This window comes from Falco naumanni, chromosome 1 (genome assembly GCF_017639655.2).
Source record: "Falco naumanni isolate bFalNau1 chromosome 1, bFalNau1.pat, whole genome shotgun sequence".
NCBI lineage: Eukaryota > Metazoa > Chordata > Aves > Falconiformes > Falconidae > Falco > Falco naumanni.
Window position 1 is genome coordinate 96,973,681 of NC_054054.1, and position 19,530 is coordinate 96,993,210.

The window sequence follows — 19,530 nt, forward strand, 5'->3', positions numbered from 1 at the left end:
GGTTGGTTTTGGCTTCTCTTGCTTTCTTCCAAACAAGCTCTCACTGTGCAAACACACCCCATGACAAAACTGACCTGGCCAAGACATGCAAGCAAATACCGCTGACTTTTAATATTAAACAGTGCAGCAACTTCAAAGCAACTGGGCTCTCCTCTCCCAAGCAATCCCACCAGAGATCAGCTCCAGCCCCAGAGCCATGGCCAGGTTCCAGCTCACGGCACTGCCGAGCAAGAGCCACGTGTTTGCAAACAGCTGAGCGTGGCAGGGCAGATCACGCAGGGACACACCTCAGGAAAGGCTCTGCCCCCCCTCCCAAGAAGAGGCGAGGTGTGTTCAGCTTGTGTGGGGCTGGCACACTTCTGCTGAGAGGAGCCTTTTCGGCTTCCCATCCAAAAAAATATCTCAGCTCGGACCCCTCCTGCACCCAGACCCTAAAAGGTATCACATAACTTCAGAAGATTACATGCGGCTGTAAAAATAGCTTCTAGAAGCAAACGCCAGCAACTTCTTCCAACATTAATACTATAGAATAAAACCAGTGTTCACTCTAGCCAGTGAGCAGGGCAGGTTGGAGAAACCCTGAGCTTCACCTGACTGGCAAACAACCACCCCATTTGACTCATTCTGCTATTGCAACATTAAGGGGAAACAACCAGGGTTTGCAGGAGACAAGGACTCAACATCCCAAGGCTAGGAGCCTTCCACCCTCTTTAAAATCCAGCTCCACATTGGGTATTGAGGTTTCTTTAGTTTGTTTTTAAATTACAGTTTTGCAACAACTGCAGGTCTTGCTCACCTGGTCACATCCTCCTCTTGCTTGGGTTCCTGGTAAAAAAAAGAACTGGGGGGCTTTTTTGGGTTTTGGGTTTTTTGGGGGTTTTTTTGTTTTGGTTTTTTTTTTTTGAGACAAATGCTCTCGTTCTGTCTCACCTCCCAAACAAATGCGCTGACACTGATGGAAGCAAAACTCCCATAAATCGAACCAGGTCAGCGTGTCTCATACCGTGGATGAAAAGCTTCTTTGTGCAGAAGCACGCAGGCCCCGAGCGATCTAGATGAGCCAGCTAATGCAGCCAAAAGCTCGTCCTGCACCCTCCTTAACGCTTCTATTTCAAAGCCTTTCCAAACTCCAGCTCTGCTCCCTGTGCTGCTCTACTGAAACCCCGCAAAGAGGGCAGACAAGGGAATTTCACCCCTTCGCTGACACCTGATGGGTTTCCAGGCTTTCAAGTCAAACCCTAAAATCATCACAGCAGGAATTTTACCATTCGACTTGAGTTACAAAAACCTTCCTGGCTGTGGCCAGCTTGCTGTAACCCACCCAGAAGTGGCTCCAAAGAGCAGCCTTTGCAAGCGTGTGCCACACTCCAGCAAGTAATAAGATTCATTTAAGCAGCTTGTTGAGCTGACTAAAACTGTTCCTCTAAGGAGAGGGGGTTTTTTTCTGTTAAGGGCTTAAACTTAAAACACTTAACCATTCATGATGAGCAAGCACAGACGTGAGTGCCATGGCACAGAAAGGAGGCTGGATCCAGGCGAATTAACCTGTGCAAGCTCTGGTGGAGTCAGAAAAAACACGGACAACAACAAAATCACCACCAGCTCATGCCTTGATCCAAGAGGAGACAAGACTAGAGGTCAAAGGTAAGAGGGGAAAAAAAAGTGGGGAAGGACAAAATGGAAAAAATCAGCAGCTCTGTTTTCTTCTCACTCCCCAGGAGCAGGAGTGCCACCACCAGCCAGGAACGCCATGTAGAGAGAGGCAGGTCTCCTGACCAAAGGGCAAGCACCAGGTTCATCCCCAGCAGTCTGCCTGGAAACCCATGGGTGTGAGAAGCCAGGACCAGGTTCACTGGAAAGCGGTAAGCCCATGGGCCGGAGGGGATACTCATTCCCTTGTGACCCAGCACCAAGGAAAGGCCATGCCAAAGAGGGCTGAAGGCCACGCGCTCCCCTGCTTCACACAGACAGTCATCCTGCCCACCTCCAACCATGGATGCTCCTGCCAGGAAGACAAATGGACTCTTGGTGTGCAGAAGTAAGAAGCCAGAGCCCACGAGCACTGCCACAGCAAGTGCCAGAAAGGCGAGAGAAAAGCTGAAAACAGCACACAGAGAAAGAAAAGAGGAACCCCTGAGAAAGGAACTATGAAATCCTGTACCACAGGCACGGAAACGGTCCGATTTCTCTGTAACAGCCACATCCAAGAGCAGTGCAGCTGAACCACTGCCCCAGCAATGGGGACACACCATGCGGCTCCTACCCTGTGAGCGGGTAACGAAGGAAAGCCTCTTGCCTTACCGCATGTGGTCGAGCAATCTGAACCGGGTAGGACATGGCGTGCGGGGGGTAGCGTGGCTCAGCAGCGCGCCAGCTCTGCGTCACGGGCTGTGCAGATCCAGACATGTCGAAAGAGCAGGTGCAGCGGTCACTGCTTCCGAATCACTGATAAAGGATTAGGAGAGCTGAGAGCTCCTCTTCATCATGCATGCACTTTACACGTCATGCAACAACTGGAAGCAAACAGGAAAGCAACAGGTTAGAATTCACTCAACCATGGCCCCAAGACAACCCAACATCAAAGCCCTGGGTGATCACCAAAACCTGACCGCCCCCACCCAGTTCTCCAGTAGCCCCCCTTTCCGCTTGGCAAACACCACAGCCAAGTTTTTTGCTGTGAATTATTCCTATCACAGGGAAGTCCTGATACAAGATTATCCCAAATCCATCCCACCCAATTGCCCTGGAAAGCCTTCCCCTAGCACCAGCAGGACAAGGCCCACAAACTGCTAGCAATTTATTTGGGCCCTGTTGATCGATGCCTCCAAGTCTCTTGAAGACACGTATCTTTCTGGGGGGTGACGTAGTTCCCAAAAACACAAGCTAGAATTTCAGCACATCCAACACGAGGTCCAAAGGCACAAGGTCACTCTTCAGCCCATCCCTTTCCCCATCCATGCTCTCACGCATCCACACACGTTTCTCTCAGTGCCCTCCTTTCCGAGCTGTGGCTGTTTTTGCAGCCACCTGACGTAAGCCCTGATTTACACCAGGATGGACAACCGAGCACTGACCTCCCCAGCAGTCACATCCATCCAGGGGGCTGCACTAAAACCCAGGACCAAAGCACACCCCACGCCTCCAATGCCACCTAGATCAGCCTTTCTGACCAGGACCAAGAGCCAGAGCAGACACCATGCCCCTGAGGGTATCTCCACAAACATCCTTGTCACCCATACATTCACTGCTTTACTATGTCTTGCAATTCCTTTCCCAGCTGTAACAAAATCAGCAAAACCAACAAAGTAGGAAGGACTCCCCTCAGCCCCAAGAGGAGATTTACAAGCAACTCATTTTTATAGATACTTCACTTTGGTGAGGATTTTAAGCCTCCTGGTTTTTGTCTGGATTTCAATGAAAAAGTAACAAACATCTAAATGCTGCCAGTTTAAGGTGCATTAACTATTCATAGAATCATGAATAATTTGGATTGCAAGGGACCGTAAAGATCATCTCATTCCAACCTCCCCGCCACCAGCCCAGGTTGCTCCCAGCCCCATCCAGCCTGGCCTTGAGCACTGCCAGGGATGGGGCACCCACAGCTGCTCTGGGCACCCAGTACCAGTGTCCCATCACCCTCGCAGTAAAGAGTTTCTTCCTGATTTTCCTAATATCTAATCTAAATCTATTCTTTCAGTTTAAAACCACTCCCCCTTATCCTATCAGTACATACCCTTGTAAAAAGTCCCTCTCTTGTTCTCACATTAATGGCTAATTACACAAAGCATAAATTCCCACTGCTGCCTGAGCTTGGGGGATGCTGCTGGGACAGATCCTGCACAGGGAGAGCCCCATCTCCCCATCTCCAGGACCACTCTCCATCCCACGCAATGCTAGGCACGCTCACACTCCTCCCCAGCGGTGTTAAGTGCAGATTTGTGCAAGGTTTTGGGCAATATCGACAGCTTTCATCAGCCCACCGTGAGCAACACAGAAAGCCTCCGGCACCACGGGCTCCCTGGCAGCCTGTCCCCACACTCCTGTGGTCTCTTGCACAGGGAGCACAGCCAGCCGAGCCAACGCAATTTCAACTGAAACAGCAGTTGGTGCGTACAAAACCAAAAAGAGGGTGGGAAAGGGGAGGCAGGGGGGAAGAGGAAGTTTTCCTTTTTCTAATTTTTTTTTTTTTCATCCTGTGAGACCACAGATCAGCCCATGTTGATAAACCACTTGCTATCTGCTGCAGGCAGGCACAGGACCGCCTTGCTGGTTTGCCGGCATCCACGCACTGCTCACTAGCCAGAAATAAAATCAAACCAAGGCAACAGTCCCTGGCACGACAAGCAGGGCAACGACAGCAAGAGGAGAGTAGTCTAAGGAGGCATGCCTTACAAAAGGACCAAGTTCTACAAAAGTAATTTTTTTCAGCATGTTCCCATTAATGCCTAAGGATGACAGATACCGCCACGCTCCAGCCAAGGGTCAGACGGACCTTTTTGGCAAAAGATATTTTGCCAAGTTACATTCAGGAAAACACACAGCGAGGTTTGGTTCTCAAGACAGGGAGAGGAGGGACAGCCAGGTCCCCTCCTGCTTTTGGCTCAGTCCCTGCACAGGAGCTGGGATTCCCCCCAGCCCTGCCGAGCCCGAGGGCACGTTACCTGCTACCCTGGGGAAGCACCAGTGGCCTGGGAAGAGCCTGACCCTCATCCCGGCCAGGGATGGCCTCCCACGGAGCCTGCTGCGATGTGCTCCCAAGGCAGGAAAGCCCCAGTGCACGAAGGGGAATTCAGAGGCACCCAGAAGGCAGCCAGCACGTATTGGTACCTCCAGTATGACCACCCCACTTCCCCTTCATGCTTCTGACTGGATAGGATTTTAATCACCAATTCCTACTCCAAGCCGGGGGCCACGCCAGGAGCATGCAGCTCAAATCCCCCTGGCTTCCCCTCCGGGGACACACCACCACCCACCTCCCAGCTCCCCTGCAGCCCACGTGTGCTTCCACAGGGACAAACCCTCCCTGCAGCAGCCAAGGACACGTGCACGATGTTCTCAAGGGCTCTAAAAGCTCGCTGGGATCTGCAGAAGTTTAAGGTACTTTCCTACTAATGAATTCCAACTTGGACATTTTGGCTTGCAGCCACCTAAGAGTTAATTAGCACATATTTAAATATACATACGTACACACACGTATACACACTTACTCCAAGCTGGGGGGGGGGTGGGCGGGGGGTTGGGGAGCACAGAGCCCTTGGCAGCTTTCAGCAAGCCAACTGCTTCCTTGGAAGCCCAGCAGGTAAAGCACACTGTGCTGTGGCACCTGCCTACAGTGAAAGAAACAGGCTGATTTTTCTTTTAAACTCTTCAGATCAGAAGTTCAGCCTTAAAACTCAGCACCAAGTGCAAAGCCACAAGACATCAAGCTCTAAACAGTTTAAAAGCTTTTTTGCTTCTGTCTGTGCAACCAGAAAAAAGTAGTTAACTCTCTAGTAGAGGGGTACACACACAAGGGGGTGAAATTACAGGGGCAAACAAAACCATCCTGCCTCAAGGCGCACTGCCCATGAGCCGTGCCATGTATTAACCACTTGCTAGGAAGACCACAAAAGTTTTTTTCTTTACCAAGGGCAGCAAACTACCTGCACCTCAACAAGCAGCCCCGGAAAGCCAAGAGTAAAACTCCTGTGCTTGCGAACAGAAGAAGCACTGCCCGTGCATTCCCACACTTGCAAACCACAGAGCAGCAGGTCACCAGCAAATCTCAGCACAAGTCTAAGGCCCCAGCTGCTCTCCACCATGGCTGGGCTGGAGGTCAGCCCTGCACCGGGGCAGCTCCACAGGTGCCACAGCCCTTTAGACACTGTTTTTACACTTCACCTGTGAAGAAAGGGGCTGCTGCAGCATGCCCAGCCCAGCACCACTTCAGGGAGGAAGGTCCCTGATGAGCTGGCAGCAAGGCTGTGGGTGCTCCCACTGGGGAGCATAACATCTTGCTGGGGATGTACTGGTGCTGCTTCAGAGCTGGATGCAGCTGGGACAGTGCTTGGCCACCTATTCCCAGCAAAAGACCCTGGGGTGCCTCCTCATCCGCAACCTTTCATTCGTTATTTTCAAGAGAGGAACACAAACAATAGAAACAGATTAATGGAAAGAGAAACAGTGCAGCCAGGCTCTTTAAATCTTTAAGATCAAGCTGTTCGGTTCCTACTTTTCTCAACTGATTTTGATGAGGAACAGACATTGTCTCACAGGAAAAGTATTTCCCCCCCCTCAGTTGGAGTCCCCATCAGAGGCCGTTTTATCCGCAGACCTGCGTTAGCCATTAGAGCACTGGGTATGAGGAGATTTACAGTCCCCGATTCGGAACAGGAGAAAGTTGGAGTTTACCAGCAAGCCCAGCACCAGGGCTACAACATCAACCTGCAGAAGAGGCAAAAGCCCTCCCCCACCCATTTATTTCCACCTCTTTGGGAGACTCCCAGGATCCTGTCCTGCTGCTGGAGCCTTCAAACGCTCCCTCCTCCTCCACCCTGCCAACTCCACACAGCAAACTACCACCACCACCCTGCTCCTCTGTTTCTCCTCTTCATAGGCCGTTTACAGTCTAAAATCATTTCCCCATTGCCTGTTCTCCCTGATTTACACCATGAAAGCACTCTACAAGCCCCTGCAAGTTGCTGCAGGCTCGCCTGCATGCAGGGGAGCTCTGCCTGCCTGCCTGGCTGCCAGCTCAGGCATAGCCCATGCGAAGGGGCTGTACAGCACTGGGCCAAGCAGACTCGTATCCAGCCCAACAGATGGGCACAGACAAGTTCGTGATGGCCCGCAACCATCTACAGGTTCACAGTCACCACCACTGGGGCACGGAGCTGCATGCTTCTGCACCGGCCCGTCAGCCCAGCGCCTGCAGCCAAAGCAGGTAGTGATACAGTCAGGGCTGTGCAAAAACCCTACAGGGCTACAACGAGGGTTTGCAATTAACCCGAGTTGCAAAAACCATCGTTAATGTCATTTGACACACTTGTTGCTCTTCGAAGTCAAAGCCAACCTTCCCGATCAGCTCTGCACTGCCCGAGTCCCAGGTGAGGTGCCTGCTCACAGCTGACACAAAACAAACGTGGGCGAGCTGCCATAATTACCCCATGCCTTAGTTCATCTGTCTGAAAGGTGAGAACAACAAGACACTCCCAGCTCACAGAAAATACCAGACCATCCATCCTCCTAAGAGTTTTAAAGATCCCAATGAAAACACACTCCTCAAGTCCAAAATAAACTTTTTTCTGGTTGAGGTTTTTTGGGGTTTTGTTGTTGTTGTTGTTTAAAGCAAGGACATGCTGAAATAAGAATAAAATCCGGCACAATGTTACTCAGCTTGTGGTCTACAGACCATGGACAGTCTACAGAAAACGTTAGGAGGTAGCCCACAAAATGACTGCAAAAGACCTTATTAAAAGGCAATGACTAGTATCACCATACTATACAGACAATGCAAGTAAGTGAAACGCTGCTAGCACTCACCAGGGCACATTTAATTGAAGAGTATTGACAACAAAGCTAATGTTTAATTACACTAAATGATGCAAGTTTTTGGAAAAAAACAACCAAGTCCTCTTTACTCAAATGCTAAATACATGACAATTTTCCTCTTCAAACAAGAAAGGTCTAGATCCTCCAGTCAACTCGTGTTCTGAAATAAAAGGAGAGCTTTGTTTATAACGCTTAATTAATACCAAGCTATAACGTTCACCTCCAAGAGACCAACCAACCCATGATGCTCAAAAGCCCTGCGCTGGTGTGCGGCACAGCAAAGCGCGTTGCAGCTCTAGATCAAAACCAGATCTGAAAAACAGTTAAGAGATTTACCCACACTTGCTTTAAAGGACTAGTGGAAGCAAAAATAATTAAGATGTGATGAAAACGGGTAGAGACACACTCCTAAGAAACACACCACAATATAATGGTAATGGATTTGTCTAATCAGTATGTGCATGAAATTTCCTTGGAAGACAGTTGACGTTATACACAAATATTTGTATGTACTGTATCTATTAAGTCCTTTCAATAAGCAAGCAGGCGTCTGCCATAAATTCAGGGCTCTATTCAGAATAACAAAGATGACAATGTCAGTGTCTGCAGCCTGGGAATCCACAGTAGCGTTCAATCACAGCAGGGTACTGAGGTTTTAAATTAAAATAGCAGCACAGGGTCAACAGGAAAGATCAGGCACATCCTGAGCTCTGTGGTATGGAGGAGAGGTTATTCCAACCCCAGAAGTCAAGGCTTGTACCTGCAGGTGATCCTAAAGTGTTTTCCTTGCTTTGTCAGAGCACAAGAGCAAAGCTGGGCTGGCAGCACCCTGCATATCGTGGCCAGACCCTGTGGTCCCTCAGGTGCACCTCCAACAGCAGCAACCAAAGTGGCTCTCGCCCTGTCCCCCAGCTCACCCGCTTACAGCAGCCCTTCTCCCTCGTCTCTTAGCCAGATGTCTTCTGAACAAGATGAATCTCCCAGCCCGACTGACAGTGCGGATGCACGAGCAATTACAGCAGCGGATCTGGGGGAAGAAGGGGCCTTGCAGCACCACCACAGAAGCTGCCCAGGGCAGGATGTTACCCTTGTCAGAAGGTACAACCGGTCCTGAAGGCCACCGAGGGGATGGCAGAAGCTCAGGAGCTGAAGTCTCTCGTCTTGGTTTGCTGCCTCTGTGCTGGAAACCTCCAGGCTGCATCAGCTCTCCCACCACAGCACAGCTCCACGCTGAACCGGTTCTGATCCCTGATGAAAGGTGTCTTCTCTGCCCTGTTCCTATCACTGCCCAAAGCAGCAAAGCAGGATTTGCGACTTGTATTTCTCCTTTTCAATCTTTCCAAGCTATTTTGGGCATGGGACTCATGTTTAGCTCTGCCCCAAGATAACCTTTGCCAGCATTTGTGTGCAGATCTTGGCACCGCAGCTGCAAGGAGCAAGGTCAGAGGGTTGGATTTTGCCAGCCACACTCCCAGTTGTGTTTGGAAAGGCAAGTTGGCCAGACAGGCTGCTCTCCGCAGCCACACAACCCTGGCCTGATGCTTCTGGCAGAGGCAAGGACGTGCTAACTGTGCTGCAACTCCTGCTGCTAACAGCCCTTGCTCAGATCCCAGCTCTCGGTAGCATAATCCAGTTGCTCAGGAGCAGATGAGACATCTGCACTGCCTGCCCCACCACGGACACCCCTCGGCAGACAAGCACTTGCAACGGGTCTCACACGGTTTAACTACCTCCCAGCCCTCGGCAGAGGCTGCAAGTGACCTTGTGACAGCTCCCAGAGGGGCACAAATGTGCTTAAATGAAGAGGACTGACCCATTTCTCTTTGCAGGAGCACTCGGCTGTCACTCCCCAGCTGCAGGGACGTCATGTCATCTCATTAAAATGCACAAGCCACATACCAAGTGTCAGCCTGGCCATGGCTCCAGCCTCAAGTCAGCATCAGCACGGCCAGCCTAAGCCTTTGCTTTTCAAATTCTGCCATGACATGCCTCTTCCCCTTTCATTCCCCTACTCCCACTGGTGGATTTTCCCATTCTAATCAATTAAAAAAAAAAAACCAAACTTCAGCATCTCCTGGGTTTTGCAATTGAGACTGCAAAAGCATGCAGACAACCCATGGACCATCTGGACAGAGAGCTCCTCAGCAGGGATGTGATAGCAGAGCTGCTCCCATTACACAACGGCATCGCTGCTCCCACGCCAGGGCACCCAGGGCCCTGCAAACCCATCCCCATGCTGGTCCGCCAGGATGCGGAGAGAGCTGGCACGCACACGGCCACACACACAACCCACAGCTACTGATGGGCAGCTGCGGTCTAAATGCCCAAAAGGGACCCTTCAAGTAATTAAAGATACTGACAAGGAACAGAAAAAAGAAACTCACACTTAAAAAAAAAAAAAGAGGGAGGGGGAGGTGGGATTTGGATCCATACACAGGCCATTCATGGAACAAAAGAGTTATTTTAAGTCTAGGCTGGAAATAGAAAACAAATTAGACCATGCGAGGCTTTTGTTGAAGATTGTCTGCAAAGACAAATGAAAATGCCTGGAGAGGAAATAAAATAATAATAAAAAAACCCACCACACACAAAACTAGCCAGGCACTAGGACTGCAGAGGGAAACAGGGCAAGGGACTATAGGAGGAAAAGAAAGCCAAGGAGTGATGGTGAAATGCCAGAGCACAGATTAGGCAGCCCAAAAGCACACAGATAAGAAAACCAGGGCAGGGTAGCAAGAGCAAGCCAGCAAAATTGATTAGTAAAACCCCAAGGATGGAAAAAATGCCAAAAATGCCCCATTTTCTGACTGAAGCCCAGACCAAAGCTCCAGATACAGACATGCACACACTGAAACTACCAAGCACATGTGCTGGGGCAAGACAGACTGTGTGACAGCACAATCCGAACCCTCCTGTCCTACCCAAACCCCCGCCTGGCAGCCTCAAGGCTCAATCGCTCGCCCTGTGCTGCCACATCCACCCGGTTCTAGGGTTGTTTTAGCCCTGGGGGAAGGGCAGACAGCCTGTTCCAGGGCACAACTCCTCCTTCTCCCCACTCCCAGACCCCCCACCACCCCCTGGCCCCCTCCCTGCACACACTATATATCTTTTCCACTTCAGCTGCACCATCTCTTACGTTAAAGATGGGCTTAAATATTGTAACTGTTACACAACACTAATCTCAGTTTAATAAACACACATAAGCAACTTCAAATCAAGAAAAAAAAACACCTCAATTCCTTGCCAATGTGCAATGATGATATAGTAACCATACAAATGTTTCAGCCACGCTACCAAGTACATTAAACAGCACGTTAACAACCATCGCTGCAACAACGCATCATTGCTACACCCATTCAGAGCTCCCAGGAGCTAACCTAAACCCCAGCCTATCCAGATAAACAAGGCTTTGGAAATGCAAGGAAGATTACAAAGCACGTGTGGGATTTATTTATATATTTTGCACGAGAACACGCTGCTCATTTGATTTTCAAACCCTTCAGTTCCTACTGCTAAAGAGACAGGTCCTCTGATGTCTTGGGCACGTTCATGAAAGCGAGGGGAGTCAGCTCCTCAAGATCCTTTTGTTGAACAAATTACTCAGCTCAGGAGTGACATTTTCGATTATTTACATCCTGAATAAAGAAAGGAAATTCATTTTCTGGAGTTCCTAAGATAAGTTCTTTGAGGTGGATTGTACTGCTAAACATTTTCTCCTTTCGCACGTTCCCAATTTCAAAGACGACAAAACATCTTCGCCTTCTAAATTATTCCTTTTCTTTCATGATCCTCTAATGATTCAGGAGTCTAAACTTCACACAAGGATCTTTGAAGAGCACCGACTGCCAGCATAAAAGCTGAACTATTGTGACAAACTGCACAATTTAATGCCTTTATAGGAAAGACATGTGCAAAGGAACAAAATTACCCTAGGGAACGAAAACAAAGCCTGCAAATAAATTAAATGACCTGTAAACTAAGGTACTCAAAAATATATGAGATGCTATGCAGCTGTGCCATAAAATATCACTAAAGGAGGAAGTCATCTGGGACTGGAGCTGTTTTAAACTAACCCGTTTTACTCCAGGTTTGCACTGCAGTCACTACGCTTACCCAGCGCAGCACCTCAGACGCAGGATGGGAACTTAAGTAATGATAACTCAATTGCTTGTGATCGTCTGTCAAATACCAGCTCTGAACCCTTCACTAGGCCTTTCTCCTAACATCCCCCGGGTAATTACTAGCACATAGAGTCAATTTTCAGCCCAGGTTAATAACCGAATTCCAGTCATTTGTTCCTGCACATCGCTGCTGCTTTCATTTCTCCCCAGGAAAACTGATGAGAAGTTCAAGCTCGCTGGTGGCCCAGCGAAAGGAACTGCTCATTAGTTCATGGCAGATCAGCCAGAGAGACAGGTCTAAGCGGTAGGAGCCATTAATTGGGTATGTTCTGCTTTCCTTGTCTAGGTAATTAATAGCTTCTAGACAGAACGTCAAAGCCTCTCTAGAGGCACCAAAAAAAAAAAATTTCAACATTTGCATACAACGCGTAGCACCTCGCAGAACGCCGGACAACTCGCAGCGAGGAAAGTTTCACCTCCTCCTCCATCCGCTGCTCAAACACCCCTGTACACAAACCAACAGCCCATTTCAGCAAGAGCCCTGGCAGGCAGCAAGCACGATGCAGAGGGCTGCACCCCTCCTGCACCCACAGGGGAGCCCTACCCTAAAAAAGAAGACAGCTTGCACGGCTCCAGCTCCCTCCAGCCTCACCCAAAGGCAAACGGCAAAGGCAAGAGCCGAGCTTTGGGTTATGTTGCTGCAGACAGGCTTACAAAGCAGATGGGGATTTCTGATGTGTTTAATAACTGAACCCGTGTAAGTGGGCAAACGGGATTTCAGCGCTTCCCTGCCAAGCTCAGTCCTGCTGACAACAAGCTGTCCAAAGCAGTCAGTCAGTCCCCAGCAGATCAGGAGCCCTGGATTTCCCACCAGCACACTTCTCAAACTGCAACCTGGTTATACCCCTCGGCATCTGCCTTTCCTGGGCTTGGAGCAATGGTTTTCAGCCTGTCATTTAAAGGCTTCTGGGAGCCTGTGAGCAAGTTTGAAGGAGTCCTTGAAAGGTGACTGAAATTCATGCTACACAGATTAGACATCTTGAAGGATCCACTCTTCTACGGGATAGCAACGAGTGCCAGCAGGACGGGATCAGAGCCTCTGGCCTCCCTATCCCATCGTACAAGACGGAGTGGAGAATTTTGCCTTGTTTCCTAGCAAGATGCCCAGTCCCTGGGCTATTGGTCCACCCTCTTTTGCCATTCCCAAACGCAAAGCTCTTTATTAATAATAATTACTACTATAAAAGAAAAACCAACCCTTCAGCTGCCAACGTCAAGCTATTCCTAAGATGACTCACTGGCCCGACTGAGCACTGCTGCTGTACAGGCACAAGCAGGTACCTTCCACCACCCTGCACCTACCTGCCCTGGGGCTGAGGTTTCAGGTGGTTCCTCACCCTCCAACCCTTCAGCCCCATAGCAGAAACAAAAGAAAAACCATGAGGGAAAAAGTCTGACGCAAAATGATCCTCTTCAGCTGGGAAGCACCTCTCATGAAAAAACAGAAGCTCCAACACCCAGTCATTTAATTTGGACACAACTGGTCTGGACAAAAGCACCGGGGATGCTAGCAGAGGGAATAGCAGAGTCATAGTCCCAAGGTCAAAAACCACTTTTGTGGAGCTACAGAAACAAATTACAGCATAATAATCTTTCCAGAGTCCATCTGGGGGGTATTTAAGGATGTTTCCCAGCACTGTCATGCATTGAGCTTATAACCTTGATGAAACCCTGAGATTTAAATTAAGATGAATTCTGGTTACCCACAGCAAGAAAAGACATGGCATCTAAAATTGTCTCTGCTAAGGCAGTGAGCTTCCCTTGGTATCAAGCTGGCGCAGGACAGCTTACACAGGGATAACCAAGAGGATTACCGTCCCCAAATCTCCATCACCTCTGCTTGGGCAGCTGAGCTGCTCGTAAAAGTACTGCAGTTAACAGCCCTAGTATTTTAATGGGAGTAGCTAATGATGGTGGATTTCACTTAAAATAGCTGTGGTGTCCGTGGGGACTCTGCACCCAGGCACAGAGAAGCACAGCCCTTCCTGCGGTCCCATGGGAGCCCTACAGACCCCCCAGAGCCCACACAGGGAACACGAAGCTGACCAAGCCACCTTCCCCTGCTCTTCACACCCCACAACCCACTGCCACGGGCTCAGGGAGTCAACAGCGGTCCCGTGAAGCAGGTAAGGTCCCCCAAACAGTCGCACAAGCATGGTTACACTCAACTGCTATGACATTACAGACCCTTCTCTGAGCAAAAGCCTCCTGTCAAGCACAGACCCTGCCTTCACAGGGAAACCTGCTGCGGGAAAGGCACTTGAAAATGCAATTCTTTTAGGGAGAACACAGCACAAAAGTGAAGAGTTCATGAAAAATATAAAATAAATGAAGCCCAGCACTTTTTCAATAGCCAAGAGGCAGTAACAGCACTCCAGGTGTAAAGCAGTCGCAGCAGGGATTATTGCTCTGCGCAGCTGGTAAGCGTGTGTGTGTTCCTGGGGTCTGGTTGGGATGAAGGATTCCTTATTTGTTCATCTTTTCAGCCACAACTCCAGAAGGATTCACACCAGTGGGTACTGATTACAGCTCAGTAGGCACAAACATGCCACTTGGAAACAGAGCAAGTTCCTGCATTTCCCTTGAAAATCCTATAGCAGATTAAGGGGTGAAGGTGCTTTTGGACACATTCCTGTGTCCATTTGTATTAGTGTCCATTCTGTGGACATTAATACAAAAGTACAATGTACTTTTTTACAAACATACAAGGGATGTTTAAATAAGGAAACCCTGAGAAGAGGGGCACTCCCATTTTTAAGTTGGACAGGAATTTTTATGGATGAACACAATCTCCCCCCATGAAGCTCTGTTGCATGCTTTACCCAGGAAACTCAGTCTGCTTTAATACAAAACACTTGACCACAATTTCAACCGATTCAATAACTGCACAAGGAGCAATGCTATCCTCCCAACAGTTGGGAAACAGTGGGTTTCCTATGCAATCACTGCCAGGCTCTCCCAGCACCAGCTCCATGCAGCTCATGGGTGCTGCCTTGTGGGACAGAGATGACCCCAGTGGAAGGTTCCTGACTTAGGCAGCCAGGATAGGGAGCTCCCTAGTCCTCCTCCCACAACTCTTCATTAAGGGGTGTGGAATGGCTTAATTATGCCCCTCGAGGCAGGAAGAAGTCACTTGTCTTTAAATACTCAGACTTTTATTGAGTTAACATGTTTTAACAAGGTCAAGGCTTGACTGGTAACCTCTTACCCAAAGGGGAATTCACTGCTTCCCCCCTTGCAATTCATCAGTGTCCCTCACGGTTTATTTCTGAGCCCTGGGTTAAAGTTATAAACTTTCCAGAGAAAGAAAAATCAAGGAGAAAAAAAAAAAAGAATATTTAAGCAGTCAGAAAGGGTAAATAAACCTCTGCTTTCTTCACCCTATACCGGTGTCCCACAGAAACACCTGGCACTCCAACACAGTCCCCCCACACGTCCCCTTGGAGGGGGTGACAGGCAGGGTGGCTTCTCGCCTCCTGCCACCTCCTGGCCCGTGCCGGGGTAAGCTCTGGGAAAGCCCATCTGTTTTAATCACTGCAGTCTCTGCACTGCAAACAGCTGCAGAACAGCTGGCTGGGAACTGAGCAACGGAGCATGGGCCACAGGAGCCCACCTCTTCTTCCCCCATCTCCTACAGCATGGCTGGTTAGCTATTAGTAGGAAATGTCCAGAAGCAAACAAATAAATATTACAGGCGGATGCTAGACATGAGTGAGTGAATGCTGAATTGTTTGACAACATGGAGAAATATAAACTTCAGTCTTCCCCAAAGTCACCTCCCCATTCCACCAGCCCAAGCCCAAGAAAAAGGCTTCCCATTTTCTGCTTTTACATCAGCCACCAATAGGGCAAGACCATTCCCACATTCCATGAATCCCCACGTGCTCAGTCACATCATCAGCCTTGCCACAACATTACCAGGTCTCACAAGCTCAGACTCCTGAGGAAGAGCACAGTGTTACTCTTTCAAACATACACCACCAATCAAGATCATTTAACCATGTGCAGCAGGCAGTCACTTGGTAGGCAGGAGCGGGGACAGATGAAAAAAATCAGCAAATTAAACCAACAACCCTTTCTTGCCAGATTTTATCTACTTCCTATAGCCCAGTGAGAAGGGCAGAGCATCAGCAATGTATATCACTCAACCTGCACTTGGGAGCTTTTATTCGTTGTCCACTTGAGCATCCCTCAGCAGTAGTAATTACAGGCCTGAGCAAAAGTGACATCCATCGGACATAAAGTTTTAATTTCTTAGCGTAGGAGTTTGTACTGGTTTGACTGAATTTCCTTTTAAATCAGGGCTGCTTAAACTGGAGCAGGTTTCCTGATGCAATTCAGATATCCCATTACACAGCTCATCCCAGCAGCCAGCTCTGTACAGCTCAAGCAAATGGAAAGTTGAGCAGTTCATGGAAAAAATGCTTCTATACACAGACAAAGGTGGCAGATAAAAAAAAAAAGTCCCCTATAATCTTGTGCACAGAATTTACCTTTAGATTTTGGTGCTTGGTTAAATAAAGGTAAAGCCAGGTTGGATGGGGCTTTGAGCAACCTGATCTAGTGGAAGGTATGGGGGGCTGGGGGGTGGAACTAGGTGATCTTTAAGGTCCTTTCCAAGCTAAACCATTCCCTGATTCTATGAAAACCCAGGAAACAATGCACTTCTAGTCACGAAGTAGTTGCACAGCTTAGCTTGCACCTCTCCTCTTTCGGGGCAACCTTCCCCCTCTCCCCACCTCCACCCCAGCCTCCTCAGCTAAATCCAACTCTGGCATCGTGTGCCTCCAGAGCAATCCATCCTCCTGCCTTTATGAATTTGAGCTCCCTCAGCACAGACCACACAGAGGAAAGTGCAGGACCCCACCTGCTCTAGCAGGCAGGCGAGTCAGCTGGGATCTGTATTAACATTCACCTGCATTACGGGTGCTCTGCTCCGTATCAGCAAAAACTCCCATCAAAGCTGCTCCCAAGGACAGCGCCCGCAGGCACCCAGCAGAAGCAAGAGCATCGCTTGCTGGTTCCTAGATCTGGGCTCTGCTCTCAGGCAAGCACAAAACAGACTCGTTCCTCAGCAGCAGCAGGAAGAGATCACTTTATTGAGGTGCTTGATGCCGGTACCAGGTGATGATGGATTATACAGACCAGTAATGCCAAAGCAAACAGGGTCCACCCCAGCAGAGGACCCACAAGGTGAACACCCCACCACCAGCTCAGCCCCACCACTCGCTTTAAGGGAGCAGACTGTACTTACACACCTTAAAACCCACCAAGAACAATCTGTAACAAGGTACTTAAAACTTCAGCACATGTAAAGCCTAAAATATAATCTCTGTCAACCTAACAGGCATTACAGGTCCACGGTGTATTTTATTAGCTAGATGCTAATGGAGCTACAATACATCAGGTCACATTTTAAAAGTCACAAATAGTTTATAAAGGCTTAATCAATCATTAAATAGGTGTTTTAATAAATGGCTAAATCAATCATTATAAGCCATAACTCTAAGTAAGCTACTGGACTTCATAATAATCTGCAATATCTCCCGCTGAGGTTCTCAGATCTACCTATAAGACATCATCATGTCACAGACCTGAAGAACAGAACAGACTATCTATCTTTTCTTAACTATTTGTAGGTAGGCCTTAATGTAAATATAGGCCACACATTGTCAACGCTTCATGTAAGTCATGTTAAAAATACAGATGAAACGTTGTGGAGCACTAAAAAGTGGTCCTTTGGGATGGCACTGGAGAATATTTAATAAAGGCAAAAGCTGCAGGCTAATTTCCCCTGAGATTTCCCATTTAGAGCCTGTCGCAGTGAGAATCCATCACAGACAGCGCTGACTCACCCACAGCAAAGAGAAAAAACACTACTTCCTCCTTCTCCACTGCCAGCCACCAGGATATCACCTTCGGTAAATGAGGGAAGCGTCTCTTCTAGAGTGCTGCCTACAGCATAACACTTCCCAGCTGCTACGAGCACAGCTGGTGAGCCTCCCTCCCGCACTCTGCAAGCTGCAAACCGAAGCGTCACCAGCACCTTCCAGGGTCTGCGAACATCCCACCACAGGTGAGCACACAGAGAGGACAGAGGGCATCCATCTGCTCAGATGCTTTCTCAGCTTGGAGGCAGCTCCTGAGCAGCCTGAGGCAGGCTGCATCCAGCACCAGTCACCCCTGCCTTGGAGGGATGGGGACTTCAGGAACTGCACGTTCCAGGTCTGACCCCCGATGGGAAGCCGAGATTTTGCTCCACTGACCCAAAGAGGAGCCGACACTTGGGAGCAGCAATTCACATCCTTGCTCTTTGGTTGCACACACGAGCAGCCTGTGCTCTCTCCTCCAACGGAGAAGTTCTGAAAGCCGACAGGCAAGGTGACAGAATAAGCCTCACATGTTTAGATGGAGCTCATAACACGAAGATATTTAGTGTGGCATTTCTCAGGAGATGGGGGGAAGCTATCAAGTGCATTCCCATCATCCTCCCCAGGAAGGAGAGAACAGTCTCACCTGAGCTCAACCTGGGGCTGTACCTGTCTGGGAGGAGAAAGCCAACTGAGCAGAAAGGGAAATATCTCTTCCACTCCGACAAGACAAGGTCCCTGCCAAGAAATGCATCGCCCATTACTCATTTGCTTTACTGAGAGAAGTTAAAAACAATAAGCACAGAGGCACACAGCTGGAGCAGATGTTTTTCATTCTTCACTGCTCACAAGCAGCAGCTCTTCCCCTCCTGCTTGCCCACCTACCCTCTCTACTGGCATCCAGCAGTGGGAGCGTGATGCCGAGGGATGGAGCCGATCCCGTCCCCAGTGCCGGAGGCATCCCCCAAAGCTCCCACTCTACCTCCCTCATAAACCTCCCTAGCACGGCTTGTGATCAACCCCTTCCGCTTGCTCCTTCTTGTCATTTGTGCCACGCAACCTTTGCAAACTCTTCTTAGCAGTCCCAAAAAGCAAGCCAGGCTGCAAGAGATGCAGGGAACTGTTTGACGCAGGGACTGATGCATTAAAATAACCCACCTCCTGTGACACCACTGTTCTTTGACACACCAACCTAAAGGTTTGTTACCTGGAGGTATGCACACCTCAAAGTAAAACCGCTGAACTTTAAACAATTTTAAAAGTCTGTATCACACCCACATGTGCAAAGTGGAGTAGGGAAAGGCATCCTGTCTGCTGGTTTAAAAAGATGATTTCAGGTCACTGTCCCTTATGCAACGAGAGCTACTCAGCTAGGATAAGATCAGCCACTAAGCAGGATTACAAATTTATCTTCCCACAGTAGTGTGATCTTCCACTAATAATCGTATCACAGAAAATAATATAGAAAATATTTTAATAATTGTGCTTTGAGTCACTAGCAAGGCACAAAATGCTCGCACGGTAAAAGGCAAAATCTTTTAACTGCAAGGGTGACACGAACTACAGAGGAGCACAGATGCAGAAAATAAAACACCGCAAGCCTGGTGTCAGTAACAGCCCCGAAAAGCCCAGGCAGTGCTGAGATGCTGCAAATCAAAACAGCGGGGCTCAGTTCAGAGGGAAGATGCAAAGCATCACCAGCTGACTCACTCAAGAAGCTGGGATTTGATGCTCTCTGCTTCTGACGGTACCTCTCTGTGCCTGTAACTTTCATCTGGGCAGCACCTTCCTGCCCCAGGACTGGAAAAAAAAAAAAAAAAAAAAAAAATCGATACAGATACAGTCTAAGACATCAAACCCCTTCAAAGGATTAAGGGCAGTTTTTATATTCTCACTCCTTTGAGCCAGCACTGTCTTCTCTTGGCATAGAGCAGAGGCAGCTCCAGGAG

General features: G+C 48.9%; 1 protein-coding gene across 10 annotated transcripts in view; it reads right to left on the reverse strand.

The window, feature by feature from the left end:
- NCOR2 (nuclear receptor corepressor 2) overlaps positions 1 to 19,530 on the reverse strand; it is a 253,526-nt gene that overhangs the window by 175,341 nt on the left and 58,655 nt on the right. For all 10 annotated transcript variants that reach the window (XM_040611191.1, XM_040611149.1, XM_040611181.1 and 7 more), the window contains exon 2: positions 2,302 to 2,513. In XM_040611191.1, coding sequence (XP_040467125.1) covers positions 2,302 to 2,406 — 105 coding nt within the window. In that variant the 5' untranslated portion in view covers positions 2,407 to 2,513. The remainder of the gene's footprint in view (positions 1 to 2,301; positions 2,514 to 19,530) is intronic.